The following is a 25,804-nucleotide window of genomic DNA, read 5'->3' on the forward strand; positions in this document are numbered from 1 at the left end:
CCTATAATTAATTATTTTGAAAATATACGCATTGGGAAATTAAATTTAATAAATTTCCAAAATAGTCATTAATGTGTTAACTCATAGGATATGTGTACTATAGTATATATACACAGTATATTTATAGTATACAGTTTATATAGTACATATACATATACTATATATATACACAGTACATACTGTGTGGGTAACAAATTCAGCAATCAATAAGTAGACTGATTTTGTACAGTAGACTGTACAAAAAACATTGTATTGCTTTCAAATAATTTCAGAGTAATTATTAAAAAGTAAAATTAACCTTATTGAATCATGAAAAAGGAAATTATCATAAAAATAGGTTATATTTACTATTGGAGCACTTGTAGACTTGTAGATCATAAACTTTTGTGAAACGTGAGTACTTGTAAACTTGTAACTACAAGTACTTGTCCGTAACCGTGGTTGGTAACAATGCTTGTTCCTTTGTGAAATAGGCCCCAAGGGCCTATATTTCATTTTTGAAATATTTCCTATTGGAAAGACCGGTTTCGGTTATTCGGTAGATTGACAATGGTGTAATAACCGAAACCATAAACTCTATAGTTTATCAGAGATTGACAATGGTGTAATAACCGAAACCATAAACTCTATAGTTTATCAGAGATTGACAATGGTGTAATAACCGAAACCGGTCTTTCCAAGTATCAATAAATATGTGGTTTTTTGACAATTTCTTAGTCGTTTTCATTTAGTATAAACAATCATTATATTGGGTGTTATTTTATAGAAATTTTATACATTAATATTGAATTCGAAAAATATTGTTTTAGTTTGATCAAGACTTATTTATTTTCTGTTTCTTCTGATTTAAATATTCTATATCTCATCCGACATTGATTATAGGGTTTTCTTTCTGATGAAATTAAATATTAAATCTCGGTCATCATATTTTTATCCTAAAGTTAGCAAAGGTTGGTAGTTAGAAAGCCCACCCTATCAGGTTGTTTATTTCATATTGGAAGGTTCAAGTCGTTATGGAATAGTTCAGTGAGGAATAACAAATAACCACAAAATAAATTTGATACATTTTAAATGTAACAATTCATGAGTTATTTTTTCTAAACGAATGTGATATCAATTCAGTTTCAATTATTCCATCTATATCTCTTGAAATACTCCATTTTTAATTGAAATTGAAGCATCAATCACGCCGAGGATACTATTAATACGGGCGTCAGGTGACCAAAATTCGCTTATCTTCAAATAAATCTTGTTCCAACAAATATTAATGAATGAGATTAAGTTTTTTTAGTAAATTCATAGGATATTGATTTTCATAGTTTCGTGTCTACTCTGTAATAGATTTTAAAACAAATAATGTATTATATATCGGTTGTAAAAATCAAATCTAATGTAAGATAAGTTGAACTGTTTTCAAGTCTGAGATCTTCTAATAGCCTAGATTTGTTTTATTTTTAACACACCTGCTATAGGCTGCTTATATTTCAGATTAATTGTTTAGAGTGGAATATTATGTTCAAAGTATGCTTCATTTATTTAAAACATATTATATATTAGTTATCAATTTGTTGATGCATGATCACAATTTGAGATTAAATTGTGCTCATGTGGAGCAGTATCTGGTCTGATTATTTCCTTCTTCATCCAAAACTACGGTCTAAATTGTATGCATGGAATAATCATTTGATCGTAAATAAGTGGTGGGCATTCACTATGTTTACTCAAGAATAATTTGTCATGTCACATTTTCGCTACAAGTAAGTTGTGAATTTGCAAGAATAGACAATTATTTGCATAATACTGCAGAGTTTCGACTCATGAGGAAGTCGTCACAAAAATAGTTGACTTTCTTCATAAAATATTTTCCCAACATAAATATTCTGGAGAATCAGGATTGTTATTGTTTACTGATCTCACTCACAACAATAATATCGGAATTATTCTACTAAATAACATAGAAAATATGCGCAGAAAAACTTGTCACAATTTTATTCATTTTTCAAACCAATTAATACAACATTTTATAATTAATATATTGAGCAGTTTACACTTAATTACACTAATAACAGGCTTACTGTTTAAAATACTGAATAATTAATTGTATTTTAAATAAACCACAACAAAACTAAACAGAACATTGCAGAATTATTATTCGTGTTTTTTTTGTCAAAATAAAAAACGATTTGATTTGATTTATGGTTTATGAAAAATCATTTTCATAAATCAATTTTGCAGAGAAAACTGAAATATTATAAAATGAAGCTAGAGTTTCACCTTCCATTAAAGATTTTGATTCAGTTTATTAATTTCGTACATGTTACTCCTATTCCTAATAAAATTTATATCACTGTAGGTTATATAATATTAATTCTAATAATTTTAAAAGCAAGATTCTGTAATAACTTATTGATACAGATTGAAAATGTCTTCATTGTGAGAAGGCTTTTGATTAATACAAACCAATTTATTCGCGCGGAATACTGTTTCTGCTATACCAATTGTTTTTCGAGAGTTAACTGATTTCTTAGTTTGTTAGTTTATAAGTTAGAACCATTTTTTTTTTTGTAATTTTCCATTTATGAATCTAGATTACTGGAATTTTTTATTTATTAATACGATTTTTGTTAACTCGAGTTTTGATATTAACAAATTATTGTTTAGGAGTTTAAGACTTGAAAGAACAAAGAAGTTTATAATTAACATCTTTGTTAATTAAATAATCATTCTAAAAAAACTCTCTAAATAATTATTATTAAAAAACGATTATTAAGTAATACATTTTTTTAAATCTTAGATTATTATTATCATCATAATTTTTCAAGAGTTTACTGACGTAATTAAGTTCACTTTTTTCTAGTTAATTTCAACATAAAATTCTTCAAAACACAATCATCCATTCAAAACCGAAACTTTGTACTTAATGACTAGCTTTAACGAAGCATATTTTGTTCATGCGAATACGAGTTACAACTATCAATTAGAGTTCACATAAAAAAATGTAATTTGTATTTTTTTTATTACATATTTTACACAATTTTTTATCACAAAAGTTGAGAAAAAAGTTTGAAAGTGAAGCTTTTATTTAGCAAAAAACTTGCTACAGGCACTTGAAAGAAGTGACGTTCCGTCAATCAGAATCGTCAGTGAAATAATCTTGAGGAGATGCAATGCCATTTCTTGTTGAATCGACATCGTACGCCAAAACTTCATCATCATCCAAATGCGACGACCCTTGCACGAATTTCGCAAACCTGGAACAATTCAATATTCTAATTGAAATGATCGAAAATATTCTGATTTGTGATCTTAAAAAACTAGAAACCAAGGATTCTTTTCTTACTTTGTAATTGTGATTCTAGTCCATTGGTATAAAATAATTTGCAAAAGAATTCAATTTACTTTGATTTCTCTAACAGAATTATACACAGAAATTGGATTATTGAAATTTTTTAACATTTAATCAAGATAATAATTGTATAGAAATTGTTCGGGAAATACCAACTTTATTTTTGATGCTGTCATTACCTAAATTCGGGAGAAAATAGCACTATGATTGCCATCTACCAATGTTATTTACTTCAGTGTGGAAATAAATATAAAAATATTAGTGAAAATGAATCAATAAGAATAATTATTCTTAGACAAGACATATTAGTCTTGGCGCAAATGTCATGAAATGAAAAAGGCACTCCATGGTCATTTTTGGGTAACAGCCGTGGGAGATGTCTCAATTTCTTCATTAGCTCTAGTATAATAAGGATCGTGATGATGATTAGTCAAAATCCCAGGAAAACACCTCAAAAACAAGATGGCCGCCAAAATTTTTAGGGTTTTGCTTCAACGTTTTTTGGGTTTTTGAAGGTTATAACTAATAATGTATGTGTTCTAGAGTGAAATTTTAAAGAACAAAAATTGTAGAGGAAGAAATTTTGAAATATTTCAATCAAAAAACGGTTGAATATCTTGAACGGTTATTGAAATACAAGCGATATAGCAAAACCCTGAACATTTTGGCGGCCATCTTGTTTTCGAGGTGTTTGCCTGTGATTTCGACTTATCATCATCACGATCCTCATTATGCTAGACCTAAAGAAGAAAATGAAACATCTCCCACGGCTGTTACCCAAAAATGACCACGGAATGACATTTGCGCCAAGACTAATAACATGTTAACAACCTTGCTGACATACTGTACCTTATGGGATTCTTGAGCCGAATGATAACTCGCCACTGGTCACAGTCTGGACTGGAACAATAGCCGCGTAATTCATCCAAAGCTCTGGCCGTTTCTCGTGCCCCTTGCTCGTGGTATTCATCTTCACTCAAAAGCTTTCTCTTCGGTGTTGGTCGAAATCGTTTCCTGAAATATACATGTAAAACCTAATACGTTTATTTATGTATACTCTGCTTTTATAAAATGGATTTACTTGAAGTACATACATCATGAAATAATAACAATATTTCAGTAAGAGAAACAACTATCAACAGAGTCCAACCGACAGAAACCAAAGATGTGCATAATATAGTATGTTGTATAGATAGATAGATAATTTAGCAGCCACTGACCTCCTCTCAAAGGGGTATATGGACTTGTCAAAGATGGAGTTCAGATAAAAATGAATAATTTCAATCCTCAAACCTGATGTTAGTTCTTCAGAAATTAAGTACACGAAATACTGTTCTACTAAGGCTAGGGCCACACGAGCGCACAAAGTGCGTCCGTTGCAACTTACTTTTTGACGTCCGTTGAAGAAATACATAGAAGTGAATTGGTGACAACACACGAGGTACGTGCCTACCAAGTAACGGAAGTCGTAATGGACGGTGATTTTTGAACAGCGCAGACATGCTACAACGCACGTCGAGACATGCAAAAGTTATTGCTTCGTCTGTTTCCATTACGTAAAGCCAACTGACGTTGACGCACCACACTCAACGCTCGTGTGGTGTCATTGGCGACCGCCGCAAAAAGTAAGTTGCAACAGACGCACTATGTGCGCTCGTGTGGCCCTAGCCTTAGGCCCGTATGCAGATACTTGGTTTAAACGGAGAAATGACAGCTGTTCGTTTAAACCCCGTATAAAACACATTATAATAAATGCAACCATATCTACAAGTGAACGTGGTTCAGTGTTAAACGTAGTGTTAGCATTTGGCCCTAAATCATTCCAAAACACAATATCTGTACTCATCTATTTCACTTTCCATGACGAACTGCTAGTTAATAATTTTAAAACAATTTTTGACGACACTACAGTCTATTTTTTGAATAAACTAGTTCTCATGTGTTAAAACATTAAACTGTAGTGTCGTCAAAAATAGTTTAAAAACGAACAATATATGTCTTAAAACGTTGTAAATGCAATTGGAAACACCTACTCATTAAAAATACACATTCAAATTGAACGAATTTACTAGTAACTAGTTGATACATGAGGTGTGGGATATCCTAATTTTGAGTGTAATAACTCAAACATTAATCAGACTGAATTATTAATAGAGGATTATACGTATTCCAGTGTTTCAACCAACGAAGTTTGAACAAGATTGCTCAATACCGTCCGACTAGCTGTGAGATATAAAACACATTTTTTAGTCCAGGCTACAAGAATACCCCAACTGCAATTAATAGAGGTCATTATTTGGTCGGCTTTGTATTTTTTGTGTTTTAATTATCCAAATATATGATTGTGCTCTACCGATTGCTTCTTGGCTACCCCTGTACGAGCGATCTCTCGACGGATAAGGTTGTTATGACTAAAATGTCAAGAATAAAGTTGTAATTCCTAACATTGAATGGATGACAAAACAACAGGTAAAATGCAAATTTCAGGTAGCCTATCTGTTGATGACGTGCCTCTCATCCTAGTGATGTAGGTGACGATTTGAAATAAAACTAAATCAAAAATGGTATGAATAATTGAACTGATATTGACTGGTGGCGATTTGAAATGAGATTAAAAATGGTATGAATAATTGAACTGATATTGACTGGTGGCGATTTGGAATAAGATTAAAAATGGTATGGATAATTGAACTGTGATATTCATTGCCTATCACACCAGTTGTGAGCCGAATCAGAAAATTTACTATCCAGCCGGACCAATAAAAACTGAGATATAGATTAGTAAACGTCAACAGCTATAGCTTGTAAAGGAAAACTAATAAAATTAAAAATAATTAGTTTGAACGCATTCAAAGAATCAGGTGGTTGGGTCATGTGGAAAGGATGACTGCGGGCAGAATCCCTAAAATTGTGATGCGGGAAAGGTTTCACAATAGGAGACACAGAGGGACGCTCAGGAAAAGATGGCTGAATGATGTTAGGAGTGAGGGGATGGAGAGGCATAGTGAACGATTGAGATGCGTGGAGGTTGATAGTTGCGGAGGCCAAGGCTCATCATGGGCTGTAGCGCTATACAAGAGTTTGAACGCATTTATATTTTACTGTAACGTTAATAGATTTCATCAATTTTGCGTAGTTTCAATGTGGCTGACACAGTTTCAGTGCACTGTTTTCATCTAATACAATTCTAAAAAATTCTATTCAATTTCAATACTTAGTACGGTACTGTGCACTCTATGGAAAACATTGGCTGGTATACAATAATAATACTGTTCTGTGTAGACAATATTATGTGCTTAATCATTGTTATAAGAGCAAACTATAAAAACCATTCCAGTCAATATGAAAATATACACTTACTGCATGAAAATACTTCTCAATCGGTAAGTCACTGGATTGTTTTCTCTTACAGAATGGTATCTGCTTGAAATCTGCAGGAGACATTATCAAGTATTAACACTAAATAATTTTGATTAAATGTAACTCAACAATATAAATCTCCTAATTGATACTACTAAGGGAATAACTTAGATATAGTAAGAAGACTGTATTCGCCATACCAATTGATGATTAATGTTAAACATCTCTATTTTTATACATTATTAAAAAACTGGTCTATTTTTGTCGTATAGGCTATATATATATATATTATATATATATATATATATATATATATATTGATATTCAAAAATGATACGATACATATGAAATCAGTACAAGTTTGTAATTTAATACTTCAACAAGTATTTACTAAATTTGGAAAGAGTTTCAAAGTAGCTTCTTTTTCTTTCAAGCGTTTGAAAATGACAAAGAATTGTTGGATAACTTTGATAAAATTTAAGCGTGCGAAAGCTATCAGAATTTGGGATGCAAAAAAACGTGATTTGATGAAGATTAATTAAATAAGATATTTCTACCAAAAGTTACAAGCCGGAATAAAGACTATTTTAGAAATAGATATGTCATGAGAAGCATGCATAAATAATATCACCACAAGATTTGAAGAAACGTTCAATTCAATTAATGAGAGTCAATTCAATTATTCGGGGACTTCAGACCGATTTCCGAGCCTTGAGTTTTGAATCGATTTTTCAATCGGTTCAATCCTTAAAAAAATATGAGCAAACTCGAGAAATACTGATCATGAGACATGTTTACCAAAGATGGAAATTATTGAGCTGGATGTTCTCAAATATTTATAGGATAGAGCTTATTGAGAAAAAAAAACAAAATCGTTGGTTTGTGTATGTGATCAATGATTTAGAGAGGACATATTTTACGAGCAGTAGTTTCGTTTCATTAATTAAAGGTATGATTTGGAGGTAAAACGAAAAAGGTTATAAATGTAAACAATATCCTTAAACTCATCTTATTAGCACAAAACATAAATATTTTAGTTTGGTCCAAAGAAATGAAAGTTAGCCTATATTTTTCTCTCAGAATTCAATTCAAAAGAAATATAAAACTAGTATACGTACAATAGAACTAACGATGAAAATTTTATGGTGGAAGTGATATGTTACATCATAATAATAACTCAAATCATTAAATCATAAACGCATTAGGAGAAGACAGAAGTATTTTAGTTTGGTCCAAAGAAGTAAAGCTAATTTCGCGAGGACTTCAATGTAATAAAAAATAAAGACCAGTATGTACAGTCGAACTCATGTTTAAACATTTATGGTGAAAATACCTTGTTACATCAGAATTAAAATTGAAAATTATTATTCAGATGTGTCTCAAACGTTCAAATAGACAAGAAAGCATGCAGAAGATATGGAGAGCAGAGCAGAGCATTCCAGAGAGCGTGCACTTAAGCTTCATATTTGTGACCTACATGAGAGTTATGATTGAGATGAACCACGACTTGGGAATATTGTAAGTCACCAAAAGGAGGAGGTCAACTCCAAGTACTGCTTCCTGGAAGTAGCTGCACATAAATATTGATACCAGAGCAGCGCCCTAGAATGAAAAATAAATCATAGAGTGAATTTACTTTGAATATAGCCTTTTTATTGTTTAATTCTAGGAGAAAGGAAGTTCATATCTCTCTCTTGAGATATAATCTTATTCGTTTTGTTGGTGAGTTAAATGTAAACTAACCAATCCAAAGCATCTTTATTTTATGATTAAGATTAAGTACAATTTAATCGTCAACACATACTTAGCAGGTAGGTTGCATGGAAATTATTGTATGAAACCTATAAGATTTTTTTTTGGACAAGGTAAGTAAAGCATCATTCCCATCCCACAATGAAAGAAAGATACGGAATGTAGCCAGTCAGATAGAAGAGTTTACTTGAATTGAAATGCAATAATAACTCGCACATGACAATAAATTTAGCATTTCCAGGAATCAATAAATCAGTGGAGTGATCCGTGGTCTAGTGGATAGAGTGCCTGCGTAGCAGCATAGAGATCCCGGGTTCAAACCCTCTCAATACCAAAAGTTTTTTAACCAGATCACTCCCGTGTTATCGGATGGGCACGTTAAACTGTCGGTCCCGGCTGAATATGACAGTCGTAAGGCCCATTGACGGCTTGAATTATATATTCAGGCGGTGGGACCTTCCCGCAAGGGACTCCCCACCAACAAAAGCCATACGAATTTACTAATAAATCATTCTTTGGAACTATAACGAAGAACGGAATGAGAAAAAATGGTATTTTTAGGAACTGGAGTTTGAAAATTGGTGAAAGCAACTTTGGTATAGTTTTGTCACCGGTATGAATTATGTCTAAAGAATGATTTGTCTGACACATTTCCTGACTGGCGTTGGTATATAGAAATAAGAATTTTGCATCTATTTCAAGAGTTAAATTTCACAATTGTCAAATCAAGGCCATTATGATTTTCAATTTGGTTTTTGTGAGGTATTTGAAAACTATATTTTTTCAAAATGTGAAAAAGAATTAAAGTGAGAAAAGAAAGCTGAAGCCTATACATAAGAAGCGATAAATTATGACATTCAAAAACGAAAGTCAATTTATTGTTGAGATCATTCTACGATTAAAGTGAAAGTGTAAGAAGGGCAATAGAGATCAATAACTTGGACAAGGAGATCATATAGTAGATTTTGAAGTATTTATTTTTATATTAATTGGGAAGCTAGATAAGAAACATATCACCAGTTACCCCCTCTCAATTTCATCAGGCTACTCCCGTTTATATCGCAATGACAGCTTTCCAGTATAGAGAGAAGATAGCTAAGAAGATATCTCATGGTATAGGTCATAATATATTTTCCAAATTTCACGCCTTTTTTGTTAGTTCAAGCCGATTACTGTCGATTATTACTGTTTAGACGGGTGAGAATGTAAGAGGCACTGTATGAGAGACTACCAGCGTTACGAAAAAGAACTTCTTGGACTATTGGCTCGAGCTAACAGTGTAATTTGAAACATAAACTTCCTATATCAAGGTATATATTGTAATGCTATCTTTTATCTATATTTCATAGTGATACTGGTATGTTTATAAGTGAATTGGAAAGAAGGACAATTTGAAATTCCAATTTCGAATATTGAATAAAATATTTTTAAAAAAATCATGACATTCATTGGATTATGAATGTTAATTAGATAAGAAACTACTGAAGCTGAGAATGATTGAGTTGAAGCTCACCTGTAAACACCATTTGATAAGGTTGATGCTTCTGGGATCAGAGACGGGTCCAAATCTGTAGTAGACGATGAAGCTGATGAGTGAGGTGGTAAAGAAGTATCCAATCACGTATTCTTTGTAAAGCATTGAGATGGTGCGCACATTTTCCATCATCAGCTGAAAAGCGTAGAAAGTTATGGCTGATCCTCCCAGGAAGAATCCGTACGTCAAAGGTGTCTGCAAAATATTGAATTTAAAATTAGAATAATTTATTGGGTAATAATAGCGAAGGGTGTATTTAATAAATAATAAATAAATATCTTTATTTGCAATCGGGGCCACACCCCATACAAAGTCACAATCATCATGATACAAACAGACAAATTACACAAACAATATGGAAACATTGATTATAATTACAAACAGGATTTAACACAATTCATTCAATTGAGTGAAACGTCATGATTAAATTATTGCTGCGATTGTTAAAAAGACTCACTGCCGGCTCAACCTGTTACGCTTAGTATCTCTGATCTTATTTTGAGCGCCTCTACTGTAAAATTGTACACGGAATTTATTTTTCTACACTCAAAATTGGATAGCAGTACCATTACTTTATCTGCGTCATTTACAATATTCTGAGTAAATTTGGCAGTGAATTGCCTCCTGATGTGGCAATACATGGGACATACTAATAAAAAATGTTCTACGGTCTCATCAGTTCGAAGGTTGCAGATTGGACAGTGCTCTTTGCAATTTATCCAAATACCCTTCCCTTCAACATACAGGTAAATACTCAGGTCGTTAGCCAATCTTAGTTGAGATAAACAATGAATCTTCGAAAAGGCCAATCTAAATCGAAGGGTGTATTTCGATTAGCCCAGGTTTTCGATTATCCCAGGTTTTCGATTATCCCAGGTCGGACTTTCCCGATTAGACCAGGACCTGGTATAATCGACCTACTGGGTTAATCGAAGCATTCTGTCTCGATTAACCCAGTATCGATTATACCAGGTCATCTAAACGATACCTGGTCTAATCGAGACACAGGACCTGGTATAATCGAGAAGTAGGCTAAACGAGACTGAATGTTTCGATTAGCCCAGTAGTTCTATTGTACCAGGTGTCATATATACTGTAATGGCAGTAGCACGAGCTGTTATATATTATATAAAGTACAGTCGGTAGCTACGCTACCATAAAAATAGTACCCGCCCAGCTGAAGCATATATCTTTATTGTCAATGCCTTTTCTAAATCTGAATATTCATGAAAATTATTGAAAATTGGCTCACTCAACAAATGATATTTTGTGATTCGAACAATCCAAAAACATGTATTTAGTGCTTTTATTCACTGACATTGGTAATGAAAAGGTGTGCATGAAAGAGAGCCCTGCGAAAAAGGACCATTTTACAAGGAACCGACTGTACCTGGAGCAATCTACACATTTGACTATACAAAATTCTACAACCTGGTGTAATCGCACACCTCGACTAATCGGAATATACGTCGGAAGCCCATGTCTCGATTAGACCAGGTCCTGTGTCTCGATTAGACCAGGTCATGTGTCTCGATTATGCCAGGTCCTGTGTTTCGATTAGACCAGGTCTTGTGTCTCGATTAGACCAGGTTTCGTTTATACTACCTTGTACAATCGAACTACTGTGTTAATCGAAGCATTCCATCTTGATTAACCCAGTAGTTCGACTGTACCAGGTTTTCAGCTTCATTGTAGAATAGGACCTGGTATAATCGAAGCCTGGTCTAATCGAGACACTCCCATAACGAAGCACCAATATTGTGTATTGGGTAATAGCTGAGCCCAATATTGAATAATGATAGTAGCGGAGCTCCAATAAACGTTGAGTTTATAAAAATTGGGTAATAGCAGAACACCAATATTGTAAATCTATTGAATTTAGGTGAAAGTCCATTTTTACCCTGTGTAATGGGTAATGGTGCACCATTTAACTTGCGTATATAGGAATTGACATTGGTTAAAACGGCGAGGCAGAACATCTGAAAGGATCTCTTTGCCAATACAAGCCATATTTTTCAGCTAGAACAGTTTTTTGAGACAAAGTGCTAAATAAACGTCTACAGTTTCATCAATGAATACAGTTAATATGGCTTTGAATATTAGTGTTGATATTTTTGCATAAATAAATTATTCTCTTCTATTTTTATTTAATTATAATCCCAAAATTATTCGAGCCCTGCAGAATGATTTACTCACTGTACAGTCAGTCGAAAATTTTTATATTGAAATGAGGGGTATTTTGGCAAGCTGAACAAAAAAATAAGGTCCTATGCACATTTCCAATATTTCTTCAAATGAAAAATGAGTTTTGTGGGATGTCAAAACTCCCCCTGAAAGAGAAATTATTCAACTTATCCTCTCTTTTATTAAAATAACAATGATTTCTGCATGGAATAACATGCTTCTTGCCAACAACAATCGAACTCTTTGTGAATTTAGATATGACCTACACTGTAGATTTATATAATTCCATCAATTAAATACATGGAAATTGAATGTTTATTTCAGTCAGTTTATGGTTAGTTGATGAAATTGTTTATCAATAAAAAAAGATAATTCTATCAGTACAGAATAAGTAGAATGAATTGTGCTTGTTAATAAATAAATAAACCATAAGTTCATTGGTCTGATAAAGGCCCGATTTATCAACTTTTCGTTGGGCAAACAAAACATAATCAGAACTGGTTATTTCTTGGTGTCAGTTCTCATTATCTTAAAAAACTCAAAGGTAGTATTCTGAACTTGGAAGTTACTGCCAACGGCCGACTGACTACACAAAACTATAGTTACATAAAAATTAAAGTACCCGGTTTTCAACTATATTTTACTTTTCAAAACATGTTTCAATTATTTATATAATTTTCAAGTGAGACATATATAGTCGAACATGTTGTGAGAAATAAGATATAGTTGAAAACAGGGTACTATTTTTATATAAATACGAGTGGCCCTTATCAAGAGTGTTATTTGATGTGGAGTTTCCAAATAATGAATTCTATAAATGAGTTGTGACTTGTTTAAAAGTGTGTGGGAATCAAGTAAATAGCAGTTTGGCAGTCGGCATCCACACACAAGATTGCCGAGCTGCAGGCGTCGAAAACAGAATGATGTTTCAAAATGAAGATTCATGTTTATTTAAGAAGGAATATATTAATATCGAATCAATTATGTAATTCAATTACTATTTACTAACGCTAGATGGACTAGCAAATGATGGCGGTCAGTCAAACTTATGCTCTCCTGATCGAAAACTACACAACATCTCAAAGAAATTGAAAACTCATGAGCTTTGTATGATGTGTTGTGCATCTGCCATACGCTAAATAATAATAACTTTTGGGACAGCCTGGGGTGGATGAAGGTGCCTCAAATGCGTGGCTCAGACACAGTGATCTGTTTATAGAGACAGAAGGCATCATGATGGCTATTCAAGATCAAGTAATAGCTACTAAGAACTACAAGAAGCAAATATTGAAGCTGCCTATAAATGGTGACTTGTGTAGAAGATGTGGTATGGCTCCCGAAACATTGCAACACATTATGTCGGCTTGTCAGTTGATGGCAGCTACAGACTACTTGAGGCGCCACAACTCTGTTGCTGGGATCCTACACCAGGATCTTGCCTTGAAGTTTGGTCTAGTGGATCAAAAACTGCCTTACTATCTGTACAAGCCACTTTCTGTACTTGAGAATGATACACACAAGATGTATTGGGATCGCTCAGTGCTGACTGACAGGACAGTTGTGCACAACCGGCCAGACATTATCCTCATGGACAAGACAGCCAGGGAGATCATCTTGATTGATGTTGGCATACCATGTTGCCACAACTTGGAACAATATTACAATGAGAAAATATCCAAGTATCTCCCTCTGGCTGCTGAGATCAGGGATGTCTGGAAGCAGCAAAGTTACAACTGTCCCTATTATTATCTCTACTGTTTGGAGTGATCAGGCAGAAGGTTTCAGCGAACCTCAGTTGCCTTGGTGTCTCAGAGAGTGCAAAATATGGAATTCAAAAGGCGGTTGTACTCAGCACGGTATCAATGATCAGATCCTCTTTACATATGACAGAATAGAGATGTACCAAAGTCTTGCCAATGGCCGACTTAGGTTGCAATAAAAACTACTCACTTTGTAAGTGATGAAATGATTGAATAATAATAATAATAACATTCACTAACCTTTGGAAACAAACGACTCATAAAGTAAACCAGAATCAGAAAAGAAGCTCCAACTCCAAAAGTGATACCGCATACGTAGTAGAAGAAAACATTTTTACTCAACCGAGGTCCGAACACGAATAGCAGGATTCCAAGCACAAATTGTACAACTCTCCAGTAGTCCACTTCTGAAAAATTAAAGAACAGTATTTTATTATGATAATATTTCACGGAATATAAATATACACTATAGTGCCAAGAGAACTGAGAGTGAGCAACTTTCCAAGTCTAAAGTTACTCTTCCTACAAGCGGCATTACAAAATTCATCAAGTTTTTGAAGCCGATCAAGAGTCTAGAGAAATATAGAGTTTGGAAAATGATCTCTGTATATACCTTTTATTTATCATAAAAGTGTACTACTCCTATAATCTTCTATAATATCATTTATGTAATTATTTCATCCTCGTTTTCATCAGATAAACAGACTACCGTAGCAAAATTGAATGTATTTTATTTAATTATTTATTTATTTATCCCATTTTGTACAAATACTTAACATGAGGAAAGGCACAACAGGCTCATGCCCAAAACTGTCCCATTTCCAATTTATACTATACTGTGCAATATTAAATATTATTAAATTTTTATACTATATTTATGCTAACTTTATTTAAAGTGTGGAGCAGCCTTACACCTCTTAGTATTTTTATTTGTTTTATTGGGAGTAGTACACTCTACACGGATTCATGCATCAACTTTTATTTGAAATGTTTATATATTTTATACGTTATTTTATATTAAGTTTGTGGAATAAACGATTGATTGATTGGATAGATGTATCAATTTAGAGTAATTCATTAATTACTCTGTGCCAGACAGAAGTGTGTAAAAGTTGTAAAAGTAATATATCATTAAATCAATCCTTGATTATAATTTAGGGACATCCATAGATTTGATGAAATATGAAGTTATTGATGCTTGGTGATTTATAGAAAAATATTAACATTATAAAATAATATAAAGTTATTTCTAATCATTTATGTGAAATAATTTATTTAATTAGAATAGAATTATCATGCTTCGAGGAGCTTGAAAATTATCTATATTTTAATTGTATGGTATTGTTTATTGTTTTTGAAGGGACGGATTCAAGGATCCAAAGGTTCAAAGAACCCCACACGTCAACCGAAGCTTATTGTGTTCCCAAGTAGTATGTTAGTTAGGCAAACCAATACTTGTGTCTTTTACAAGAACCAGGAGTTTTTCCCTACACTAACATCCCATTCATCACCTGATCGCTTGTCGCAATCCAGTTTGATTTGCTTGGCAGTCTCTTCAGACTGATTAGTCCTCGTGACCTACGTGAGTTCCACTCATGGCCTTCTTTGAAGGTCCTTCCGCTGAGGAAGGGGTGGCCAAGTTGCATCTAGGGCGCCCGGCCACCCTTGACTCAGCCTCTTGACCCATATTTGTGCCTGGAGTTTCACCCATCTCTGGTCTCTGAGGTTTTTCTTTTTGCCCCTCCAAAACTCTGCAGGGTCAAAAGCCCCACCTCTCCCAAGAAGTTCTGCCTAAATGGCAGCCTTTCTTTGAGCAGTGGTGAGGTTTGGTCTATCCACCCAAAACTCATGACCTACGTGAGTTCCACTCCTGGTCCTTCCGCTGAAGAAGGGGCGGCCAAGTTGCCTCAAGGGCACCTTGTCACCCTCGACTTAGCCTCTTGACCCACATTTGTGCCTGGAGTTTCACCCATCTCTGGTCTCTTGGGTTTTTCTTTTTGTCCCTCCGAAACTGCCCTGATGGGGCAGATCCCGTGGGTTTGAAGGCAAGGCAACTTCTGGAGTTGCCTTGGGGTCCCTTTTAGTCGCCTCCTACGACAAGAAGGGTTACTCTTGGGTGTATTCTTGTTCTCAACACATTCTTGAGTACTATGTTTGACTCAAAGCTCACCCAACCCACAGATTGTATGGTAACAAGAAACACTAAACAAAATATATTTGTTTTAGATTTTGAATTGCGTACACGAACTTACTTATGACATTGAGCTCCACTCTGTAGTTCCTCGAGGACACAATTCCGATGCATGTTTGATCGAATGGGTTCAATCTGACATCCTTCCTTTTGAAGCTGAACGGGTTGTAGTGCCACAGCGAATGTTGCAACTCGAACTCAAGCAGAACATCTTCTGCAGTGAAGCCTTCGTACAGTTTGTAGGAATCAGGCGGTATGTTGATATTCATCTGGAGAAGAAGGCAATCTAAATAGTGGCGATGCAGGACTAACAGGACTGCAGTTTCGTGTTGAAACCAACACTGAAGATGTGTTTTCTCAATTATAGAAAATTCCACAACGCCAATGCATATTCATTAAATTTCAACATCCACTTTAATTGCATCTTTCTCAATATCAAATTAACTTACCATACATCATGTATATTTTTACATATTTATTTTTCTAGTTGTGGAAGCATTACAACCAGAGAAGTTTGTTTGTACAGAGGAGAATTATTCAACATTTCAGAGGATTATACAAATAATTTGATTGTACGATACTCAAACTTAATATTGAATTATATAAGAAACATCGTGAGTGATATTACTAGAGTCAATTTCGAAAAAAATGAACTTCGTATGTTTCATTTCGAGAAATGGATTTTTTTTGAATTAATAAAAACAATATAAAAACTTGAAGTACCCTTTTTTTAAAACTTTAGAATATTTTAACGACTAGTTTTGACCATTTGTCATTTTCAGGTTAATGATATTTTTTATTTGTTTAGACTCATCTTGCTTTAAACTTACTGAGATATATAAATAAATACTCAAGTAAAAATAACAGTTTATTAAATCAAATAGAAAAAAAGTCATCTTTCTTTCAACAGTCGTAGGTTTTATGGTCTGTTGATAAGGAGCCTTTCACCAAAGGTGGTTGACATACTGAAGCTACAGAAACGGGCTGAACGGATTTATAACTGCAAGCGACCACTTCACCAGTATGCAAGTTCCCTTTTGTTGGACTGAGTACATTCAAAGTTGTCAGCCACTTTATTCTACTCTTTCTGATGTACAGAAAGAGACAACATGATATGGTGACCCATTAATGTGCATCATTAAGGTTGTGCATTCAATTTTTTTTCTTCTAATCTATTGGACAGGTTCTTAGGACATAATCTATGCAATTAAAATATTTTTATCAGCTTCTGTTAGCTAACAATAGGGCTTCAAAAGTCACTTTTTTGAGGCAGATGGTACACATGCCCTACAAAAACTACTGATCAGAAAAAAATTGAGAAAAATATGCAAGTCTCCTCTTCAATAAAGCAAAAATCACATCAACTTAGTTTTTGAAAATCTGAAAAAAAATTTTTTATGCATTTTAAACTCCTTTTTCACATTTAATGTTCATTCTACAGTGGAACCACGATGTATTTTTCCCTTTATGGTAATTTTTTTCTGCAGTCCCTTGAAACGCCCATATAGCTTTTGACCATGATATGGTCCACCCCGATTTAGTACAGACGTCGTAATAGTACATTTTTTGAGCGGTCCCTTGAGATGTACTATAGCGATGTTCTACTGTACTAGGCATAGCTGTTGGATGTTCCCAGGATAAGACGTCGGAGATCGAAGTTTCAGGTTCAGGAGTAATAGGATAACAGGAGTTCAGCACTAAACGGGTATTTCAGCTCTACTTCAAGCTGTCTAAACGGGTGAAGCAATTGAATCTGAAGCTGCGTACAGATATACGCGCCTCCAACCTGCTCCTCGCTCCGCCCCCGCACCGATCATGAACGTTAGCTGTTCTCGCGTTCCATTCTTGCTCCCCGGTAGATCATCAATCGCTCTGCTCGAGTGACGTTCGGTTACGGAGCAGAGCGAAAGTCTGTACACACCTTAAGTGGTTTCGACCAAATTACTGAAAGACAGGCTTAATTATGAACGTGTTGAAGTGTTCTTGGATGACATAACACAAATACTAGCATATAAGTATGACATATTACGGTGAATGCGAGTTATCTAACTGACACATTGATTCTCACTTCAGATTTGGATCTCACACACTACCATCATGTTTTGAGTTTGAATTTTCGTATTTTATGTAGAACGTCATCGGTTCCACTAGTGTGTGTAATGTATAAAGAAGGAGGTATTAATGTACTATGAGAAGTTATGCTAAACTAAGATATTAATGAGTTGATATCTTATATTATTTCTATTGGAGCCACATAGTCAACTTAATATATATATATAAATATTTTTAGCAATATCGTAATATTTACAATGACTGTCTCAAATGTGCGAAGAGGATGCTTTTTTTGCCCAGCGTAGCAATAAATTTTAGGAGTCGTTCGATCGACAAATCCCACATTGGTGCAGCATTCTTTGAAATGTCCACCCTCCAAGAAATGCTCTGAAAAATATTAATTGAATGAGAATTTGTCAGCAATGTCAACGAATACGTTGATTGGAAGACTTAAATAACCAAATAGACTAACGAGTCTAGTTTCTTTGTTAGTCCTATTTTTACACATAAAAATATTTAATCAGTTTACACATAATTGGGTGTAATTAGGGGAATGATTAAGAAAATGAACATTGAGAGACGAAAAAATTTGTGGACAAAATAATGGAAAGAAAAGAGTTGATATGTAAACACACAGATACCTACGTTACCTAATACACAGAGTCAAAAGATAGATTTTACAGCTATGGCAGAGAAGAACCTGGACTCAGGTGAAAAAATACATGTGAGATGTTGAGGTTGAAGATATAAATAATTAGTTAGAATACTGTCTTGTAAAATTCGACTTTTATAAAAATGCTTTAATTCCGTTATGGATGAATTATTTTGTAGTATTCTTGAAATACTGTACTCTAGTTACCGTGTAAGCTACTTAAATTATCATATTTTACTCTTAGAAATTATTCAATACAGTAGAAAAGTCTAACTTGGATGATATTACTTAATTTATATCAAACTCATTTTCATTCAAAAATAAGTATAATTGAAATTATAATAATTGGGGAGAAAAATCCCAGCTACTGTATTGAATAATTTCTAAGAGGAAAATATGATAATTTAAGTAGCTTACACGGTAACTAGAGTACAGTACTTAATTCCTTAATTCCTTAATTCCTCCTTCTACATCCATGACCAGGGAACTGGATAGATGGCGTCGAATGGTAAGATGACAGGTCAAACTATATTGTCCTTGTGAGCATTAAAATACTCATTGACTGAGTAGAATGGGTTCCTCTTCAGCCAGATCTCAACTCGGTTTTTAAAAGCAATACCCTGCAGGTTCTTCACACCAGCAGGCAGGTCATTGTATAGGCGCAGTGCAAATATTGGGAAGGAGTCTTTTCTCTTGTTGGTTCTGCAGCGAGGTATGTCAATGTCAAGTCTCCTCCTTGTAGCGTACACATGACGATCAGCCCTCAGCACATGACTGCCCTCGGTGTCCCTAACATGCAACAGACTCAACAGTATGTACTGGTTGAAGACTGTAAGGATGCCCAGGTCAATGAAGATAGGCCTACAGTGCTCACGATGCCCTGCTGAGGTGATCACTCGAAGTGCTTTCTTCTGGAGCATCAGCACACTCCTGCAGCCCGCTGCATGCCCCCACAGCAGAAGTCCATACAGCAGATGGGAATGGAAAAGGGCAAAGTATACCATCACCATATCTTTCCTGCTGAGAAGGGCTCTGAGTCTACGCAGCAAGTAGATTACTCGTGCCAGCCTAGTGCAAACTCCATCAATATGGCCAGCCCATGTCAATTTTGAGTCAATGACAAATCCCAGGAGTTTCACCACTGATTTATGGGCAGAGTCAGCAAGGCTGCGAAGTCCACAAACCAGTTGCTGAGTCTTCCCCTCATTCAAGCAGAGTCTGTTTCTCTCAAACCACTGCTTGGCATCATCAAAAACTTGCTGAGCCTGCAAGCCAGCTTGTTCAACCGTCCGCCCCCTAGAGTAAATTGTGGTGTCATCTGCAAACATCAGCACCGGTCCAAGAAGCCCAAGATCATTGATCATGACCAGGAAGAGTAGTGGGCCCATCACCGATCCCTGTGGCACACCATGATCCACCTGCATAGGCTGTGAGAGAGCACCTCCAATGGATATGATCTGCTTCCTTCCAGTCAAGTAGGATCTGAGGGTCACAAGCACCTCACCACCCAGTCCATACCCAGCAAGCTTCTCAAGAAGAATTCCATGAGGCACGCAATCAAATGCCTTACTCAGATCAGCAAGGACCAGGTGAACAAGATCTCTCTCCTCAAAGGCTTTAACAATAAAATCAATCATCTCTGAGACAGCTGTAAACGTAGACCTTCCACTTCTAAAGCCATGCTGTGCGTCAGAAAAAAGATTATTCCTCTCGAAGTGGAACACAAGTTGCTCCTTCATTAGGACCTCAAACACCTTACCCAATACAGGAATGATTGATATAGGTCTATAGTTGTTCATAGACTCAGGGTCACCCTTTTTGAAGACTGGAATCGTGCGGGATAACTTCAGGACATCAGGAAAACAGCCATGTCGCATACAGACATTGAGCACATGAGACAGGGGAAGAGCAATCCCATCCGCAACACACTTCAGCACACCAACTGTAACTCCATGGACGTCAGGACTGTGGGAGTTCTTGAAGCCGCGAATAACACGAACAACATCCGCGGGTCTGACCTCCTTCCACCGTTCTAACTTCACTCGGTTGTTATTGTAACCAGGAGCATTATATCTCACATCATTCAAGGAAGCAACTATCTTTTCCACCTCACCAATAAAAAAGCTGTTGAATTCATCCGGTGTAGCTTTACATTTAGGTCTCGAACAATCTTTGGAGATCTGGTTTATGAGGTCCCAGGCAGCTTTACATGGGTTTCCTGCAGATTCAATTTTTGACATGTTGGCCGCCCTTTTAGCAGCATCAACCTCAGCTCGATAAATGCTCTTTGCTCTCAGGTACTGGTTGCGGAGATGAAGTCTGCCCCCCTCATCATCAATGAGCCCCATCCTCGCATGGAGAGCAACAATCAAATTTCTGATTTGTGCCAGCCTTGGTGTGTACCAGGATTTGTCATTGAGAATCTTTACAGACTTTCCATGATTCCTTGCAAATTTCCTGGAAGTTCTGGCTTTTAAAGGAAAATGACTGTTGAACACATCCATAAAAGACTCAAAGAAAACACCAAATGCGTTCTCTGGCTGATAACAGTTCAGAACATTGCTCCAGTCAACACCATCAACAGCAGCCTTGAAGAGAGGCAGTCGGTCTGCCGTGATAGTACGATATGTGATTGGTCCAGTATCAGGCTGCCCAGCTCCAGAATCACTCACCAGCCCCAGGTGCAGGTCCATCACAACTGCATCATGGTCAGCAATAACTGGATCAACAACAGTCACTTCATATTCCCAGGTGTTCAAGGATGTTGCAATTTTGTCCAAGCAGGAGCTACCACGAGTCGGTTCACGGTTTGTGATAAATAAACCATGACTCTGGAGAAGATACTTGAATATGGAGTACTTTTCATCCTCAACTTGCAGATGTATGTTCATGTCTCCTCCCAGTATCATCCGCCTGCCCAGCCTAGACAAGAACACCAAGCATCCATCCAACAAATCGAAGAATTTATCCAGGTTTCCACTTGGAGCACGGTAGACAGAGACCACTATAATGGACAAAGTACTGAGTTCCACACAAGCCAATTCAATTTCAAATTCAACACAGTATTGTGTTACATCAATAGGTTTGTAATCCAAATTTTTGTTAACATAAATAGCAGCACCACCATTTTTGTGATTTGTCCTAGCATAAACAGCTGCCAGACTCAAATGAGAAATGTAGTTGTAGTGATTGGTTTCAGACTGCACCAAATGATGCTCACTCAAACACAAAATATCAGGACATACATTGTCAACAAATAGAGACACTAAATTAAATTTGGTTCTGAGACATTGAACATTCACATAGACAAACTTGAGAATTTTATTTACAATTTGTACAGTTTTCAAGTCAGATCCGTTTGTACTAGCTAGCTGACTGTCTTCTTGGAGTCTCTCCTGAATAAAAAACGCTTCAAGACTAGGTTTTTTGGCCAAACAGAGCTAGTCATGATTTCCGCCCTCTTATCAAAATTAATTCCAAATTTGAAACTTGCATTTACACCTTTGCTTGGTAATTTTTCAACTACTGGGTCTGATCCCGGAAAGGATTTCACGATAAACTCTCTTACTGTGTCAACACTAACATCACTTTTCACTCTACCTACATAAAACCATGCTCTCTTATTACCTGCTGACAGGAGACTAGATTCATGCTCAGATGTACCTATAATCATACCTTTTTTAGCAAGCCTACTTGCAGTTTTTTGATTTACAGCAATTGAATTTTTAGTAATCGAATTCTTACTTACGTCACATTTCAATTTGGCACTCGTGGACGGTTGTCCTGTACTTACAGGAATAGTCATTTTAGCTTTCCTTGATCTCTTTACAACATCAGACCATGCGTTGTTGTTTGTCACATTAAAATCATTATTTACAGTCACCGTAGGTGTGAAATCACGCCTAACCTCAACAGCCGAATTGTCAAAGTCAACTTGTTCAGTAAGTCGATTGTTTGAAGTGTCAACAGTATCGACATCGATAGTAGAAGTCGATTTTACCCACTTGTTCGATCCGTTTGTGTCGTTAACTTTTACCCACTTGGTCAAACTATTAGAGTTTGTGTCATTGATTTTAGAATGAGTTTGAACATTATCAATGCTATCATTCACGTTACAAGAATTTAGATTGCTAGATCTATTTAGATTTACTAAAGTCAGGTCTTCAGCCTGATTGACACTTGGTCGCTGATTCTCAAGTTGATTCACAGTATCGCAGACAGATTGATCATTGTCAGAAAGATCGACAGTATCTGTCGACTTTTTCCAGCCAGTCGATCGGCCTGGTCTCGATGTTTGTCGACCCGAGCTTACCGGCACCGGCATGCGCTGCTTAGAATTCGAAAAGCCAACAACACGGTCACAATCAACATGCAAGTTCTTGTTATCTATCGAGCTAGAATGATACGGATCACATTTAATGTTATTCAAAACTGACAGAATATTATCCAACTTTACATGAAGTTTGAGATTATCCAGTTCCACTACACTCAACTTTTCAGAGACTTGACTCAATTTATTATTCAATTCCACAAAACCGCTCACTTCAAACTTTGAAAAGTTCAAGAATACTACAAAATAATTCATCCATAACGGAATTAAAGCATTTTTATAAATGGTAAAGAATAAAGAAATTTTAATATCAATCGAGATTCCAAATTGATAAACAAAATAAAATTTCTAAACTAAATAATAATATTAGTCAAGCTGAATCTTACAGGTTATTACCGGTAAAACTTACCACCATATTCTGAACCGAATACCAGGCAAACAAATAAACACAAAAATAAACAAAAAATAACAGATAATTTTGAAGCAGCCATGAAAGATGTTGTAAAAATAATATTTCAAACTATTATTATTCAAAAATTAAATAATAATTAAATGAAAGCATATTATCCGAAGACATAACCTATAATAATGATAGAGCAGCTGAGACTGAGAGAGACTAGTGTAGTGAGAGAGGGGTGGTAAACAGTTGTTCGCACTAACAGTTGTTCGCATCGCAATTTGTGCGCACTAACAGTTGTTCGCATTGCAATCTGTGCGCGCTAACAGTTGAAAGCATAGTCGTTTAGTGACGTAGGCGCTCTATCTGCGCTCTAACGGAATGTTATTATTAAAACCAGTGCCTACTAAAGATCTACATGGCCAGAACATACAGCCGATCAGCTGTTCAAAAGCGTACACTTCAACCCGTGTTTACATTGATATCCCTATGTCGAGTGGAATTTTTCATGAATAAACGCTAATAATTCAACTGATAACTACTTTTTCGAAAAAAGGGTTCTTATTTTATTTTACCAATACAATTTTTGTCCTTCATCATGAATTTCAAGGGTAGTAATCATTAAGTTCTCTTAATATTCTTAGTTATTGGTTAACCAATTTGTAGGTTAGCCTTGCTTTAAATTAGCTTTTTCAAATTCAAACACGTATTTCAATTATTGTCGAAAAATATAGTGTAAAGTTGAGTTGCTTGAGCTTTGAATTAGGTCTACCTATTGTTTTTTTCAATTTTGATTACAGTATTGCTCAATTTCTACGAGAGGAATTACAATCACGGCTTTTGTAGTATGCTAATATTTATAGCTTTATTAGATTTAAGGAATTTTTAGATAAAACATAATTTTTTTGAAAAGGTAAATAGGTAGGCTATCACTCATTTTATTATATAAGTCACTATTGGAATAAGAATTCTTCTCAAATCATAAAAAGAATGGCTTGAAATAGAAAACTTTTGCAGTGTTGGTTATCTTTAGTATTAAAACAGAACATACAGTAAGGTATTTCTAACAATATTATTATAAACGAAAATATGTGATCAATGATTATACTGCTAGCTTACTCAGTAAAGGATTTTAATATTCAGCCTGATCCAGTAACTTACATATCATTTTTATCTAATCTGTTTCTACTCTTAACAGAGTTCGACACAATTTGAAATTTGACGATTCCCCGATCCAAGACCGTGAGGAATACATCTTACTCATCAGAAGTAATTGTACCGGTAAGTAGTGTTCTTTATGGGTTATGGCTGATCGATACAGAGTAAATAATAATTTGTTGTAGAGTGAGATATCAGAGTTCTTGTATTTATATCATAAGTAAGACCATGTCGTATCATGAAAAATCTATGTACATATTCTTCAATAGTGCTGATGAACCAATGCTATGTTTATTGACGCTCTGGTAGGATACTACTTGAAAGATTTATTCTTGGTCACAAAAGTAATAATATGAATAATATCCTGAAACATGAGAATAAGTGTATGATCACATTGAATGGGTATGTGCAAATTTTCGTCGAATCATGCATGACCCGAAAAACAAAATTTGAAAAATGCTATTGAAACATGTTGTTCACACTGAACGCAACCAAGTGCACGCTTACAGTGTGAGTGTTCCTCTTGCTCTTTTCAGATATTGTACGTTTCTCGTCTGCAAGCTTGGTTATGCATAATTAAGCGCGCTCTTGCACAAATTATATTAATATTTATGATGGTCTCTTCTAACATGCAAAGGCTAGAGTCCCCCAGCTGAGTTAAGATTATATGCTAAATGGCAGGGGTATCATTATAGCGCTATTAATGATCCAATTCAGTGTTGCTATAAATTTGTCATTTCATTCCTTGAACTGTTATTTCATATTATGCTAAAAAATTGTATAAAATTTGAACATTTTCTGCTCATTAGGTTTTTAAAATGCTGATAAAACACAGATAAACACTGAAACGCCAATATCTAGCACACCTTCTAGGCCATGCAATAGCCTACATAACTAATACACCTCAAGTTACCTGAAATTTTGTACCAAACGTAAGAATTCTCTCTTGAATTTTTAAAAAGCTAAGAAAACGCTGAGCAAAAAAATCACCTATTCTGGGCGATATAGTAGTCAATAAGGTTTAGCTATTTCGAAAAAGCGCATACTGTATTGGCCATCTTTGAATTTTTTTTCAATTACGGTCTCAG

At 35.1% G+C, this 25,804-nt stretch overlaps 2 protein-coding genes across 5 annotated transcripts in view; both read right to left on the bottom strand.

Moving 5' to 3' along the window:
* The window catches only part of LOC120352217 (nuclear envelope integral membrane protein 1-like), a 17,306-nt gene extending 15,025 nt beyond the window's left edge, over window positions 1-2,281 (bottom strand). Inside the window, exon 1 of the mRNA XM_039431964.1 lies at window positions 2,275-2,281. Coding sequence (XP_039287898.1) covers window positions 2,275-2,281 — 7 coding nt within the window. The remainder of the gene's footprint in view (window positions 1-2,274) is intronic.
* Window positions 2,182-23,834, bottom strand: LOC111053569 (nuclear envelope integral membrane protein 1a-like). Of its 4 annotated transcripts, none has more exons than XM_039433031.1 (8): window positions 23,571-23,834; window positions 18,436-18,566; window positions 16,189-16,396; window positions 14,177-14,343; window positions 9,972-10,187; window positions 8,184-8,308; window positions 4,196-4,360; window positions 2,182-3,251 (listed from the first exon to the last, which is right to left on the bottom strand). In XM_039433031.1, the coding sequence occupies exons 1-8, from the start codon at window positions 23,650-23,652 to the stop codon at window positions 3,128-3,130; spliced, it is 1,218 nt and encodes a 405-aa protein (XP_039288965.1). In that variant the 5' UTR covers window positions 23,653-23,834; the 3' UTR covers window positions 2,182-3,127. The 4 variants fall into 4 exon arrangements, with proteins under 4 accessions (XP_039288965.1, XP_039288968.1, XP_039288967.1 ...); XM_039433034.1 differs by having other exon boundaries at window positions 16,189-16,413; window positions 23,571-23,777; XM_039433033.1 differs by lacking the exon at window positions 23,571-23,834 and adding an exon at window positions 22,625-23,138.
* Window positions 23,835-25,804: the final 1,970 nt, after the last annotated feature.

Source organism: Nilaparvata lugens, chromosome 7 (assembly GCF_014356525.2).
Source record: "Nilaparvata lugens isolate BPH chromosome 7, ASM1435652v1, whole genome shotgun sequence".
NCBI classification, from domain to species: domain Eukaryota; kingdom Metazoa; phylum Arthropoda; class Insecta; order Hemiptera; family Delphacidae; genus Nilaparvata; species Nilaparvata lugens.